The 14,379-nt window shown below is 38.5% G+C and overlaps 1 protein-coding gene across 1 annotated transcript in view; it reads left to right on the top strand.

The window, feature by feature from the left end:
* PLXDC2 (plexin domain containing 2) overlaps nucleotides 1-14,379 on the top strand; it is a 284,011-nt gene that overhangs the window by 217,599 nt on the left and 52,033 nt on the right. Inside the window, exons 5-6 of the mRNA XM_042475224.1 lie at nucleotides 2,887-3,009; nucleotides 8,294-8,412. Of these exons, the coding sequence (XP_042331158.1) occupies nucleotides 2,887-3,009; nucleotides 8,294-8,412 (242 nt within the window). The remainder of the gene's footprint in view (nucleotides 1-2,886; nucleotides 3,010-8,293; nucleotides 8,413-14,379) is intronic.

Here is a 14,379-nt window from a genome sequence, read left to right as displayed (position 1 = left end):
ACGTTTTGACTGAATTCCAAAAAGAATATCATGTCAGCACTTTCAGTGGTTTAATGGTTTGAATGTTTGACCAAGACACTGGGAGACCAGGATTCAGCTCTCCAATCAGTCATAGAAACCCATTGGGTGACTTTAGGCAAGTCATACTCTCTCAGCCTTAAAGGAAGGGAAAGGAAAACCTCCTTGGAGCAAATCTTGGCCAAAAAAAAAAAAAAATGCATGAGAGATTCACCATAGGATCACCATGAGTTGGAAATGACTTGGGGGCACAAAACAGCATTGTTAATACTTCTATGGAGAGGATTTTAACAACTGGAACACCACCACACAGAATGCTGTCTCCTTGATCAGAAACATGATGGTAATGTGTGTGTGTGCGTGTGACTCAATGTTATCCTATATTTTCTGCCCATTATTAGGACACAAGGGGTTAGTCACTAACCATATGTGCTCTGTTCAAAACCTCCTTCGCTGCAGCAGCTGCAGAATCCCAGGAGCACTGCTACAGTCCTTAAATAGCTTGAGAGAGAAAGAGAAGGGAGGGAAGTGATTAAACAGTAGGGACTGCATTTCATTCTTGCTGCAGCTTGCTAGAGAGGGACCATTGTTCCTCCTCCCTCTGTTCCTGATGAACTCCAGCAAGGACACATCCTACACCTTCCACTCCACAGCCATCTAATGGCTGTGGCAGCATCCTCGCTGAGGGCTTGTAGAAAGAGAATTATTCTCCTCAACCATGGACCTGGACAGAATGTGCCAACGGTTGAAATTATCTTAAAGCATGATATAGAGAAGAGGTCCTCTTTAAAATAATGAACTCATTTTACTCTTGATTGAAAACTGGTGGTGGTGGTGTGTGTGTTTGTGTGTTAGGGATGCCAAGTTTTTCTGACTCTAATATGAAACAACCACCTATCTCACACAGCCAGTTCAAGACTGGCCTATGCATATGTGGTAGGCCTATATAAAGCCTGTTCATATCTCATGAAAACAGGACCCCTTACAAGAGTTTCAGGCTCCCACAAGATTTGAGATTGCATAGTCTGAAAATCTCACAATATGCTCATATCTCATGAGACTTGAGATAAACATTATGTACTCTAGCCTTACTTGTTCCTCTCTCAATCACCTGTATTACTGAAAGAGCAGATATCTGGTGTGCTCACAACAGACAGATCCTACCTGAGGCCATTTTTTGTGTCCTAAGTGCAGGATGATCTGTTGTGAGCACAGCTGTCATCTGCTTTTTCCAAAAGTAGGTATAAGCCATGCTCCACAACATACCAACCCATGAGCATGTGGTACATAGTAAAATGTCTTCAAAGCAGGATCCATCTTTTGTGGCTGCAGCTTGTACTCACTCTGACTGCTATAAGCTCTGTAGACAACTGAAAGAGGATCACTGAAGTAGAGGGGCTGCTCTACTTTGCTGGAAGGAGGAAGAAGAGAAGCACCATTACAGCCATAATCCCAGCAGGCAGGCCTTTCTGGTGTGTAAGGTCTTTGGGGTTGGTTTCTTGGGAACATGGATTATACCTACTCTCAAGAAATATGGTTTTTGGGCCATCCCATATGGCCCAGGTATGTGGCTGAGCTTTACAAACCTCAATACAGCGTGTCCTAGAAATATCTCTCTCTCTCTCTCTCTCTCTCTCTCTCTCTCTCTCTCTCTGTGTGTGTGTGTGTGTGTGTGTAAGCAGTTAACATAAATTTTATATATTTGCTTTGGTGCTATTCAATAATGCAGTTTCATGAGCCACAGGTTAAAATAGAAGAGTTTCTTTCCCGCTGTGAGCCTGTCCATAATTTGAAACCATCAGGGTAATCTCCTTTACAAGTACCTCAATTTGGGCATGTACATTTTTACTTCTCTTCCTGTGTGCAAGAACAAGAAACCTCAAAAATGTTTTCCTCTCTTGCATTAAAGAGAGATATTTTCTCTTGGGCTTGATGAGATTCTTTTTCACATTTGGAGAAATGATTTTTCCACAGATTTCACAAATGAGTAAACTGCACTAATTGCACAAATGGTATAGCTAAACTAGAAAAATTTGTCACTAAACTGAAGTAGCTCTTTCTTTTTGTATAGACTTCTGAAAAGAAAGTGTTGGGTGGGATTGTTCTACTGGCTAATATTTGGCAGCAGAAAAGCTAAACAACAACAACAAATGGGGTAGAGAAGAAATGGGAGGAGGGAGAAAGTAAGTTATCCCAGGTCCAAATCTCCTGCATTTGCTCCCGATATCTTCCATATGCAGTTACAATGCCAGATAGTTAGGGTAAGAGAAGAGTAGTCCCAAAGAAATCCCAGTATCCTTAGCAAAGGGAGTTTTGCATTCAGCACAGCTGACAGGTTGTCTGTGTCAGATAGAATTGTTCATTTAACACAGTTCAAGCTGCAGTCCTAAGCACATTTAAAACTAGAGTAACTCCATTGAACACAGTGGGATTGTCATCAGGGTTAATATGATTATTTATTAATTAGGATTGTACTATAAGAAGCAGAGCTATGAACTAGGAAATTCCTTTAATTGGTCTTTCATGTAACATTTTCTGTAGTCTTTATGTTCTTTCCACTTCCTGAAAGCAGCCTAAAGACAAATACGCCCCCAACTATTTCCCCAGCAATTGTGGCCTCTTACAGGTTTTTTTTTTTTTCCCTTTTCTTTTTTGCACTTCAGGGATCCATTCTTCATTTAGCCTTTCTGAAGATCTTTCTTTCCTGTATTCTTTTGCGATTCTTTGATTCATTATTAAAACCTGGAGCTGAGATTAATTTTCCTTCAGTAACTCTTTGAAGATCTGGCAGCACCTAATTAACTCTGGCATGTATTAACTTTTCAGCTGTGGCTAACGTGATTTTGCTATTTTGTTTCTTTATTATAGGCTTTATCTATACAGGAGATGTTGTGCATCGAATGTTAACAGCTACACAGTACATTGCTCCCTTGATGGCCAACTTTGACCCAAGTGTGTCACGAAATTCAACTGTCAGATACTTCGATAATGGTAAGTATTAATCATTGTGCCAGATTGGTGGATTTTTTTTCTTTCCTTTATAATAAAATATATACCAAAGAATGTTTGTAATATGTAATCCTTAAAAGTCCTATGAATTTGATTAGCCTGTCATCTCAATCAAACACCATGTTTAAAACTTATAGTGGTAGACTCTGTTGTAAGCATTATATACTGTTATTACTGGTTATATATGAAAAGATCTTATTTAATCTTAAATCTCAGTTAACGTCATCAGTTGAAAAAGACAACTCTTTTATCTTGCAAATGTTTATGCCCTCTTTGGTACCATCTGTTTAGTAAACTGCCATTAACTACATGAGAGCAGATTTGTATACTTCATGTCATTTCCAGCAGAAGCAGTTCATAGCTGAGGTTAACAAGCCATATAAAGTGTGTGGTAAAGTAGCCACTATATAATCTAATAAATCTCACTTTACCTACAGTTCTCAGTGGTCAAATACTTGACAGAAATTTTTAAATGTTGAATGTTAAATGTTCAGTGCACATGTACAGATTTTGGCCTATTAAATCAAGATATGTACAAGCCAGTTTTGTTTAAACACACTACAGTGGACTATTGTTATACGCTGGTTTTTGGTTCCAAAATCCCCAGTGTATAACAAAATCCATGGATGCTCAAGTTCCATTAAATATAATGACATAGCAAAATGGTGTCCCTTATTAAAAATGGAAAATCAAAGTGTGATATTTGAAATGTATACTTTTTTTTTAATATTTTCAAACTATGGATGCTTGAATCTGTGTATAGAAAATCCATGTATAAGAAGGGCTGACTGTACTTTCTTTCCTTCTTGGTGTGCTTAGTGCAACCCTTTTTTCGATCAATTAACCATAGTTCCCTATTTTGTCTGGAAAGAGTTTAAAGGAGTTGCCCTTTTTGGATCACAACTGCAGAATCCTGTAGCTGGCATAGCCCCTGGGAGTTGCAGTCCAGAAATGCCATGCCAATCTCTGTGTACAAACAAGGAAATTAGTAGTCAGGATCACAAGAAGTGAGAGAGAGATTAGAGAGCTGGTGTGGCACAGTGGTTTGAGTGTCGGTCTGTGACTCTGGTGACCAGGGTTCAATTCATGAAACCCACTAGATGACCTTGGACAAGCCACATGCTTTCACACTCAGGGGAAGGCAGCAGCAAACCTTTTCTTAACAAATCTTGCCAGGAAAACCTCATGATAGGTTCACAATAGGGTTGCCATAAATCAGAAATGACTTGAAGGCAGACAACACACACACATCCCAAGAAGTCAGGGTCTTAAATTAGATTCCAGCCATTGTTTAGAGTCCCAGTATTGCTGAATTGCAGCATGCTGAGAAAGGAGGGGATATTATAAGGGCAAAGCATGCAGTCACAAGGTTCATGTATGTCTCAGTTGAATAAACCAGACTGGACTACTAGTACATATTCCTTGTGAGTGACAGTCCTGTAAGTTTGCTTTTACAGCAAAATCACAGAGAGTCTGATAGCACTTTAAAGCACCTCTTGATCTGTTTTGTGAACAGTCACTGTTAATAACTGTTGTTATTTTCTACATTTCATTTCTCTATATATAACCATACTGTTTACAACACACCTGTCCTCCAAACATGTCTATAAAATCTTTAATTTCAGGTGACTTCATGCAGCAAGTCAAGTGTACTGTAGTCTCTGAATGCTTAAGTTCTCTTGTGGCACCAATTGATCTATTTTGTGAATGGCCACTGTTGATAGCATGAGTGTCAGCGCTGATACTTTCTACATTTCATTTCCCTATAAACTTGCTATTTACAATCCCTCTGCACCAAACGTGTGTATAAAAGACAAGCCTTTATCTTTGGATAATACTTCATGCACCAAATGAAGTGAACTATAGTCCCTAAAAGCTTATGCCTTAATAAATGTGTTAGTTTTCAAGGTGGAAGAAGACTTTTCATTATATGAATCACAAATACATTCTCATACTATGAGGACTTTGATAGGTTGATTGAGACCAGTTGAAATCATAGTGTGGAAAACTATCTGACTGATTGATTGATTGATTGATTGACTGACTGATTGAATTGATTGATTGATTGAATTTAGTTAACACATTTCCTCTGAGGGTCTGGTTCTAAGTCTTATTTTGCCATAATGTGGAACAGATGCATGTTCCATGTCATTGTTTAGGCCAAATGTTTACTAATGTGACGATTAAAAAGCATAGAAACAACAACAATATAAAGTAGCTTGTTTGAGTGGAACCAGATGAGCATGGCAGAGTGGGTGCTAAATAAGAATGCTAATATTGAATAATGGTTTTCAGAGATGAGTAGAAAGGGCGTTATAAATAAACCTTACTATTAGTAGTAGAACAAAGTGATTTCCCTCCAGCTTCCATAAAAATATAAAGAGATACGTAGCTTCTGTTATTTCCTGCCTGCTTTTATTTGGCTTGCTCCAGTTAGGACTAATGCCCTTCAAACTAAGACTGTATCCACATTGGAGAAATAATCAGTGTCAACACCACTTTTAGCAAGGCTCAATGCTGTGGAATTCTAGTTTTGTGAGACATTTAGTCTTCTTTGTCAGAGATCTCTGGTGTCACAACAAACTACAATTCCCAGGATTTCATACACTGAGCCATGGCAGTTAAAGTGATGTCAACCTGGATTGTTTCAGCAGTGCAGATGCATCCTAGGATATATCGCAGTAGGTAGAAAGTGGGGTTTTTTTAACCTAAACTTTTCTATGTAAATTTTGAGGCGGAAAAAAAGAAGCAGCTAACCTTTCAAATATTACAGTAGAATGCAAGTATCATGGACCAAGATATTTGCTGTGTAGTTATCTGGACCTGTTTGCATGAACAGTGTATGCAAATAAACAAACCAATTAATGAATATTTGATGAAGAAAATGATATGGAAGACTTGCTTTTTCAATAAAAGAGAAAGAAATCCAATCATTGAGAAAGAAAAGTACAAATATGTCTGCCTGTCTCATGCCATTCAGTGATGCAGCAAGACTATGAACAGTTCCAGTTGAAGATAGGGTAGTGAATATGCTTCAGTCTTTTTCCTCTTAAAAGGATGTCTTATTTTCTTCAATGTCCAAATGAGAAGCAAAAATTAAATTGGAGTGTGTGATTATTGAACTAATAACTCAATGTTTCAAAATTTCCCAAAAGATGAGCTGGACTGGAATTACTCCTACCCATCTTGAGATGTCTTTTGGTCACCCTAAAAAGAAAATATGTTGAGGTGATGTGAGGTATGAATAAAAAAGATAGGTAGGTAGGTAGGCACAAAGAGTAGAGCCCCTTTTATTTGAAGTCAAAGGCTTTCATGGCAAGCATCCATCATTTTCTGTGGGATTTTTGGGCTATGTGGCCATGTTCTAGAAGAGTTCATTCCTGATGTTTCCTGGCATATGTGGCTGGTATCTTCAGATGGCATTCTCTGAAGATGCCGGCCACAGATGCCGGTGAAGCATCAGGAATAAACTCTTCTAGAACATGGTCACATAGCCTGAAAAAACCCACAAAAAACTATAGAGCCCCTTTTACTTTCTGTGCTTTAAAAAGCTAGTGTGGCATAGTGATTTGAGTGCTGGACTACGATTCTGGAAACCAGAGTTCAGTTCCCAGCTCAGCCATGAAATCCACTGGGTGACTGGCAAATCACATGCCTTCCGCTTCTGGGAAGGCAATGGTAAACCTCCTTTGAACAAATGTTGCCAAGAAACCCCCATGATAGATTCATCTTACAGTGTCCATAAGTCAGAAACAACTTGAAGGCACCCAACTCACACAGACACAGATACACACACACAAAGCAGATACAATTCTTTATTAAACCAGATCTCTTTTTTTATTCAGTAAACCTAAAGATTTTATTTGCACTGATAAGTGTATCAAGATTTGCAAAACTTTCTAGTTTCTATGGAGTACCTTAGAAAAATGGTTTGCCTGCACAACAGCAACTATATGGTGTAGCTGAATAGGGGTTTGTTTAATTTAACCCTGCCTCTGTAGGAGCACAAAAATGTAGTGAGATGTACACCAAGGGCATGGCAAGCCATTTCCCAGAAAGTTTGCTGCATTTGCTTTGGTAGGTCATATGCTGACTGTTGTATTATCATAATACAACTTGCCTAAAGAATTGTGGGGCCTATGCAACTAAAAGGCTCTGTAACATTATTTATACAGGCACAATCAATAAATTCATAGTGATTCTATTTAGTCAGGACACTTAATATTTAGCACTAACACTGTATATTATTTAATATCTCTTACTCTGAAAGCTTGCAGTCAATAAAAAAGTGAATGGTGTGCATACTAAATAGGCATGGTGAAAATGGATTGCTTTAAATGTTAACTTTTCTGTGTCAGCATTTCTGTAAACATCCTTAAATTGTACATTCAGTAGGTTGTAAACAAAATGATACAATATAATATTGTGATTAAAGCAAGCAGTTAACAAAACATGGCTTGAGTACCAGTTTATACCTCTCACATGACAAAATTGTGTCCTATATAACTTCAGGCTTAGAGCAGACTTCCCCAGTTGTGGGCACCTAGCTCCCATGATTCCCAGTTAACATAACCAGTACTCAAGAATGGTAGCTGTCCATGCACATTTCTGTCTATGTAGTTGTATATACCAGCAGTTGTGGGTCTGTTAACATTTCTAGTTTTGTTTCCAAAAACGAATATATAGAGAGCGGATGTGGTGGCTCAGCGGTTCAGACACTGATTCTGATGATTGAAAGATTAACAGGTCGGCAGTTTGTGGCCCAAGTGCTGCGAGACAGAGTGAGCTCCTATCACTAGTCCCAGCTTCTGCCAACCTAGCAGTTTGAAGGCATGTAAAAATGGAAGTAGATAAATAGGTACCACTTCAGTGGGAAGATAACAGTATTCTGTGTAATCATGCTGACCACATGATCACAGAGTTGTCTGTGAGAAACCTGGCTCTTTGGCTTAGTAATGGAGATAAGATGCCCTTACAGTCAGACACAACTTGACCACCTTGTCAAAGGGAAAACCCTTACCCTTTTAATATATACAGAGCTTATAAATGTTGCTTTTTGCACTATAAATTCCAGAGTGGCTATGGGTTTCTGTGAGTTATAGTCTAAAAATTAACTGTTTTCAAGCACTGGTTTTATATGAACTGTAAGATTTTACAAGGTTAGTAATAATACTGCTACAAGGTAAGTTGTTAAAATTTTCTTGACTAGGTGCAACCTCACTTAAAGTATTATGTTTTTTTCCTTACCAAACTTGGGACTTGACAGGTACTGCCCTAGTTGTGCAATGGGACCATGTTCATCTGCAAGATAATTACAATCTGGGCAGTTTCACATTCCAGGCAACTCTTCTCAATGATGGTCGTATCATTTTTGGCTATAAAGAGGTGAGTTTGATTTGACATTGATTTACTAAGTTTTATAACCCAACATGATTAAATAACCATTATCCCTTTTGAGTAGAATTGCATTAAAAAAGGCAAATGTTTGCAAAGGTTTTTATTTCTCTTTCAAATGATCTCTCTTATAAGTAGGGTTGCCATTTCACGGCAGTGGGCAGGACTTTCCCGCCTTCTGGGGGGCATGCACAGTCCCGCCCCACCCTCCCCCCATTCCCGGGTGGCTGCACAATTCAGTGCTACCAGTGCTGCTGCCTCCCTTTTATACAGTGCTGAGCCCAGGGAATGAAGCAGCAGCCGGGCTGGAGATAGCAGGGGGTGAGGTCTGCTGGTCTGCCCTGCCTCTACTGGCCAGCCCTCTCAAGGAGCCAGCCCTCTGCTTCCTTATTTGGGCATGCTCCAACTTCCAAGCGGAGAGGGCTTTGCAGGCAAGCTACTTTTTGTTCTTTTTCGTCCCCTCTTTCCCCTCTTCCTCTTCTTCTTGTTATTCCATTTTTTTTTCTTCTCCTCCTCTTCCTTTTCTTCCACTCTTCCTCCTCTCCTTTTTCTTCCTTTCTTCCTCCTCCTCCTCTTCTTTTTCTTTTTTTCCTATTCTTCTTCTTTCTCCTCCTTTTCTTTCTCCTTCCCCTTTTTTCTCCTCCTCCCCCTTCCTCCTCTGCTGTTGTTGTTGGTATTGTTGTTGTTGTGTGCCCAACTCCTTTCTGACTTATAGCAACCCTGCCTCTAGCCCCCTTATTTACCCCTCTCTCTCTAAGCCCCCCTCCTCTTCTTCTCAGGGGTCCAGGGCTTCTCAAGGCTTTGCCCCCATTAGAAAAGTAAAAATACTTTGCAAGGGATCTGACCCATAAATCCCCCCTAAGTTGAGACATATCTGGGGGAAAAGAGGGGGTGAGGGGTTGGAGGGGTTGGAGGGGGCAAGGAGAAGGAGGAAGGGGGGATTGCTAAGAAGGCTTGGGAGTGGGAAATGTAGTTTGCAGTGGCACAAGGGACTGCCTGTGGTCTTGCAAATGCTGTGCCTGCTTGGGAGTGGGAAATGTTGTAGAATTGGGTGGGTGGGGGGTGTTTGGCCATAAAGAGAAGTACATTTCTGCCATCTGTCTAGGAATAATGCCAAAATGTCCTCCATTTTGAGCATGCCTAAGAAACATGCATTTATATTAACATTTTTTAAAAATCATTTTTTCATGTGTCCTCCATTTTTAAAAAATATGCCCTACATTTGTCCCGGTTTGGAGGTCCTGACATATGGCAACCCTACTTATAAGAAATAGGATACCTTTTATGCAATGGCAGAAAAAGATTTCCAGATTGACCTGGCAGGCAAAGAAATATAGAATAAAATTTAAAATGCTGAACGATGCTAAGGAAAGGAGCGGCTTGGGACTCTCTAATGTTGAATTGTATTCTGAGGCCTTTTGTTTGGTATGGTTGAAGGAATGGATAATGGTTAGAGATGTGAGACTCTAGGAATTTGAAGGCTATAATGTAAGAATAGGTTGGTATGTTTATTGTTGGTATGATTAAAAAAAATAAGGCACATGCTGAATTTAAAAATCATTATATTGGAAAGGCTCTGCTATGTGTTTGGTATAAGTATAAACATACCTTTTACTAAAATAATATTAGTCACGTCACCACAGGAAGCCTTTTTAAAGGAAAGATTGGGTTAAAAATGAAGATGGTTGCACTGTGATGATCTTTTGTATTTTGAATAATCTTAAATCAAGAGAGATTAGTTTTAAGGAAAACAAAGATCTTAATTGGATTGCATTTATGCAAATTGACAGATTTAATCAAATCAGGAGAAATGCAGCAACTGTATATATATTAGAGAAAATTAGTTTTATTTAGCATTGTGTAAAGATGATGACCGTATAATTTAAAAAGTGTATAAATGGTTTCTGAAACTAGAGACAAAAGATGAGCCTGTAAGAGTTCATGATAAGGTAGGCCCAAAATTTTGAGCATATTGTTTATTCGGATGAATGGGGAAAATGTGATCCAAAGATATAACATTTCCTTTGTTCAAGTATACATAGCATGTAACCTCAAATAAGCTGTCAAAAATGACCCATAATATTTCAAAGCAATTTTATGGATGTCAAAATAAGGAGGGCTGCTTTTTTAATATGTAAGAAGACAAAAAGTTACTGGTCTATGATTTATATGTTAATCCCCCCAAAATTTTAAAGCTACATTTATTATGTTACCAAAAATGTTTATGTTGGGCATTATCGATAACAAACTGTATAGTAAATATGGATCACTTCTTCGATATATGACAACAGCAGCAAGAATATTGTTGTTCAAATGTGGAAGCAGACTGAAGTGCCAAGGAAGGAAGAATGGATTGTTAAAACTGCAGAGTTAGCCCAAACGGCCAAATTAATGTGGGGTTTAAAGGATAAGCCAATTGAAGACTTTTTGAATGAGTGGAAACTGTTTATGGACATTTTGAGCAATAAGAAATCTAATGATATAATAATCTGTGGCTTTTACTAGTTTTACTAGGACTGTTTAGTTTGATCTGTAATAGTAGAATGTTATTATTTTAATCTTTTTCATTTTTATTTTCATTACAATCAGGGGAGAGTCAGAGCCTTACTGTGTATTAATTGTATATCTCCCCCCTCCTTTTCCCCCTCACTTCCCCCTTCTCTTTCTTTTCTTTTCCTCTTCTTCATCTTTCTTTCCTGCTCTGATTTCTTTATCTTTGATTGTAAATTAGACTACCGGTATGTTAAAATTTAATAAAAAATTCACAAAAAATAACAATATAAGATCAAACAAAAATGGTAAACTACCAGTGTTCTTTAATCTTCATGCAAAATGTTTTCTTTATGCTTAGACTTATCACATACATAAAAGTTATTGTTAAAATTGTGTTTTTGGCCTGCCTAAGAAACAGGGCTGGCCCAAGACATTTTGTTCCTGGAAGCAAAGCATAAAATGCTTCCTACCGCAAGTCAAGTCACATAGTATCCTGGCCTATCTCAACCAAGTTATATTGTCACCTGAGGTACCACTATCTGTCCCTGCAGCAAAAAAAAACAAAACAGAATAATAAATTAATAGCTACCAATTTGTGTCCCTTTCATGAATTTCCCCAAATCCTCTGCTCTACCATGTAAAGCCAACCCTGCTAAGAAACCTCTGTGGGATACTGAAGCAGAAATCTCTTTAATTTATTGGGGATAAGCTACATAGAGTCTCAATTATCCATCCTTCGGTCATTCAACATTCCAGATTATCCTACGTTGTGGCTGCTTGGGGGCATGGCTGTAGGCATTTACACGCCCCCAGATATGCCCCCAAACAAAAATGTTGTTACTGTAATGTTACTGCAACATTACTTTTAATGTTACTGCAATAAAACGTCTATATGTTTGCAATTCATAGTGATTTCAAGGCTTTTCTTGGACTCTCCGGATTATCTGACATTTTCGGCTATCCGACTATCAGCCCGCCTGTTTATGTCGGATAATCGAGACTCTACTGTATTAAATATACCATTGGTCAAAAACAGACTGTAAGGGTCTGTCTATATAAGTCATTGCAGGATGGGATTTCTTGCTGCTGGACTCCTGTTGCCAAAGTCTTTGCAGGAGCAGGGCCCAAGCTTCCAGAGTCCTAGAAAGATCAGGGCTAGCCAACAGATACAGCCAGAGAGAAGCTGGAGGCACAGCCATTCAAGGATTGCATTCGCCTCTCAACTCTTACCATATGAACACAGTCTTCTGTGCTGCCTGTAGTTGCTTTGCATTTTGCCTTGTTGTCTTTGCTGTGTTCAGACTCCTGGAACTCTGCCTTACTATGTTCAGACCTGGTCAGTCTCCTGACTCTGACTTGTGTTTCTTGTCTCTTGGACTCCTGGAACTCTGCTTTGCTGTGTTTAGACCTGGCTGTTTCCTGACTTACCTTCTACCTCTGGCCCATTAGACTCTTTAAAGCTCACCATCCACACCCCTGGGCTTAGCAGCCGGCCTTGGAATCCAGGCCACCCACACCTCAAACCCTGACACAGTAACATGATTTATGTCTTAGGCACCTTTGGACCTATATGCTTCTCAGTCATTTTGTTGATATTATTATTTTAAAATCCACAGAATAATTTTGATATTGTTAGATGAAACTGATAGATGCCAGCACCAGGGAAGTGTATTCATATGGCAATATAACATCCAATGGCTGCTGTTGGCTTCCATGGAAGATCTAGCAAGGATGCTGTCCTTTTAGGAGAATGGGCTTTAGCACCTTGGGTAGCTTCTTTAAATTTCAGACTAAAATCCAGAACAGATTCACTGCCCCTTGGCCTGAAAGCTGCCTGCCACTCTGGTAACATCAGAGAAAGTGCTGAAGAGTGCAACAGATTATTTTTAATGCAGGGTATAAGGGAAACTGGCAATCTCATTCCAGGGAGGAAAGTGCTCAAATCTTTGTGCCAATTTCTTCTGACATTACACTGCTCATAAGAGTATATAAGCCATCTTGCATTTCGTCTCAACCAGTACTGAGGAAACATTCTGTTGGGATCCACTTTTGTCACTGCCACATGCATGAATAATCTCTGTTTTATATTGCCATTAAATTAACATGAAAGCTAATCATTTTCCCTGTCAATGTGTCCATTGCCTGTCATGAGAAGTTGCTATACTCTCTTTGTACCAATGTAATGATTTCCTTGTCATCTATTCATAGCATCAGCATAAATAATGGATCAAATTTTTAAACAGAAAATTAAATACAGATTCACTCTTAAAAGACATCAAGCATAATCAGACATTGTATTTGCTGATCTAGTATGTTAACTAACTCTAGTTTATGTAAACAATAGTTTTCTATGTTCCAGTGAAGCAGGATACTAATATATTTGAAACAGTATGTGGAGGTTTTAAATACCTGATCTCATGTGCAAACAGGGGCCTGAAACAGAGGCATGTGAGCCTGAAAATCACCAAAACATGTCTTCCTAACAACAAATAACTATGTATTGTTACGATGCTTGACTGTAATAACAAGGGAATATGCCTATTTCAGTCTGCAAGCCAACATTGCTCATTTTTGTTCATATCTGTCCAATGAAGAAAAAAGATTCACATGCTATCCCATGACTATTTTCTCTTTCACCCCTCCCAACCTCAAATATACTTTGGAAATACAGCAGATTTTAAAGTTTTGTAGTGGGCACTTAGATGACTGAAGGGCTCATTACCACCTAAACAAACAGGCAGAACCTTTTCATTAAGAAAATGTAAAAAAAAAAGGTAAATAATGCAGAGATCCTGCATCAACCATTTATTAACTATATGTGCAAGGAACTACAGAAACAGTAGCATTGCTTAATATGCATTTCTCTGGGTTATGCAAACATTAACATTAACAGCAGATAAGAAAGCTTTTTAAAACAGTCTTACTGTTGTAGATTTTGCTGTATAAAGAATTGTATTCCACTTCCCTTTCTTAGCTCAAATAGGTTATTGCTTTACTGTTTACAAAAATTAACCAAATTTCTGTGAAATATTCAGTAATAGAGACTGAATTCATTTTCAAGCATAATATACTTGTGTGTAGCCCTGCATGCAAAACAGTGTTTGCTGTTAGTGAAGCAGCATTAAAAGGAAAGCTGTTTACACACTAAGCAAGCTAAACTGTTTGAGAAAAATATTCATTGTACTTCAGGGATGTTCAAGCTTCTTCCCTGCAGTGAATGGACAATGAAGCCTAGTTTATGTAAAGGTAATTTACTTTCCACATTGATTAGAGAGAGGTAGGCCAGAAAAGGTAATTGCTTAAAGTACTTATGAGGAGCTGATTAACAGGGCTGTCAAACCTTAAGTACTAGGCCAAGAAAAAAAATGATGTCTGAAATATTATTTTCGTCAGCCCACAATAAAATTATTCCTTTCCCTTGGAAGAGGAGGGTGATGAAAGAGCCATGCAAAAACCATAGTATAT

This window comes from Sceloporus undulatus, chromosome 6 (genome assembly GCF_019175285.1).
Source record: "Sceloporus undulatus isolate JIND9_A2432 ecotype Alabama chromosome 6, SceUnd_v1.1, whole genome shotgun sequence".
NCBI lineage: Eukaryota > Metazoa > Chordata > Lepidosauria > Squamata > Phrynosomatidae > Sceloporus > Sceloporus undulatus.
This window is presented reverse-complemented; position numbering and strand designations above follow the sequence as displayed.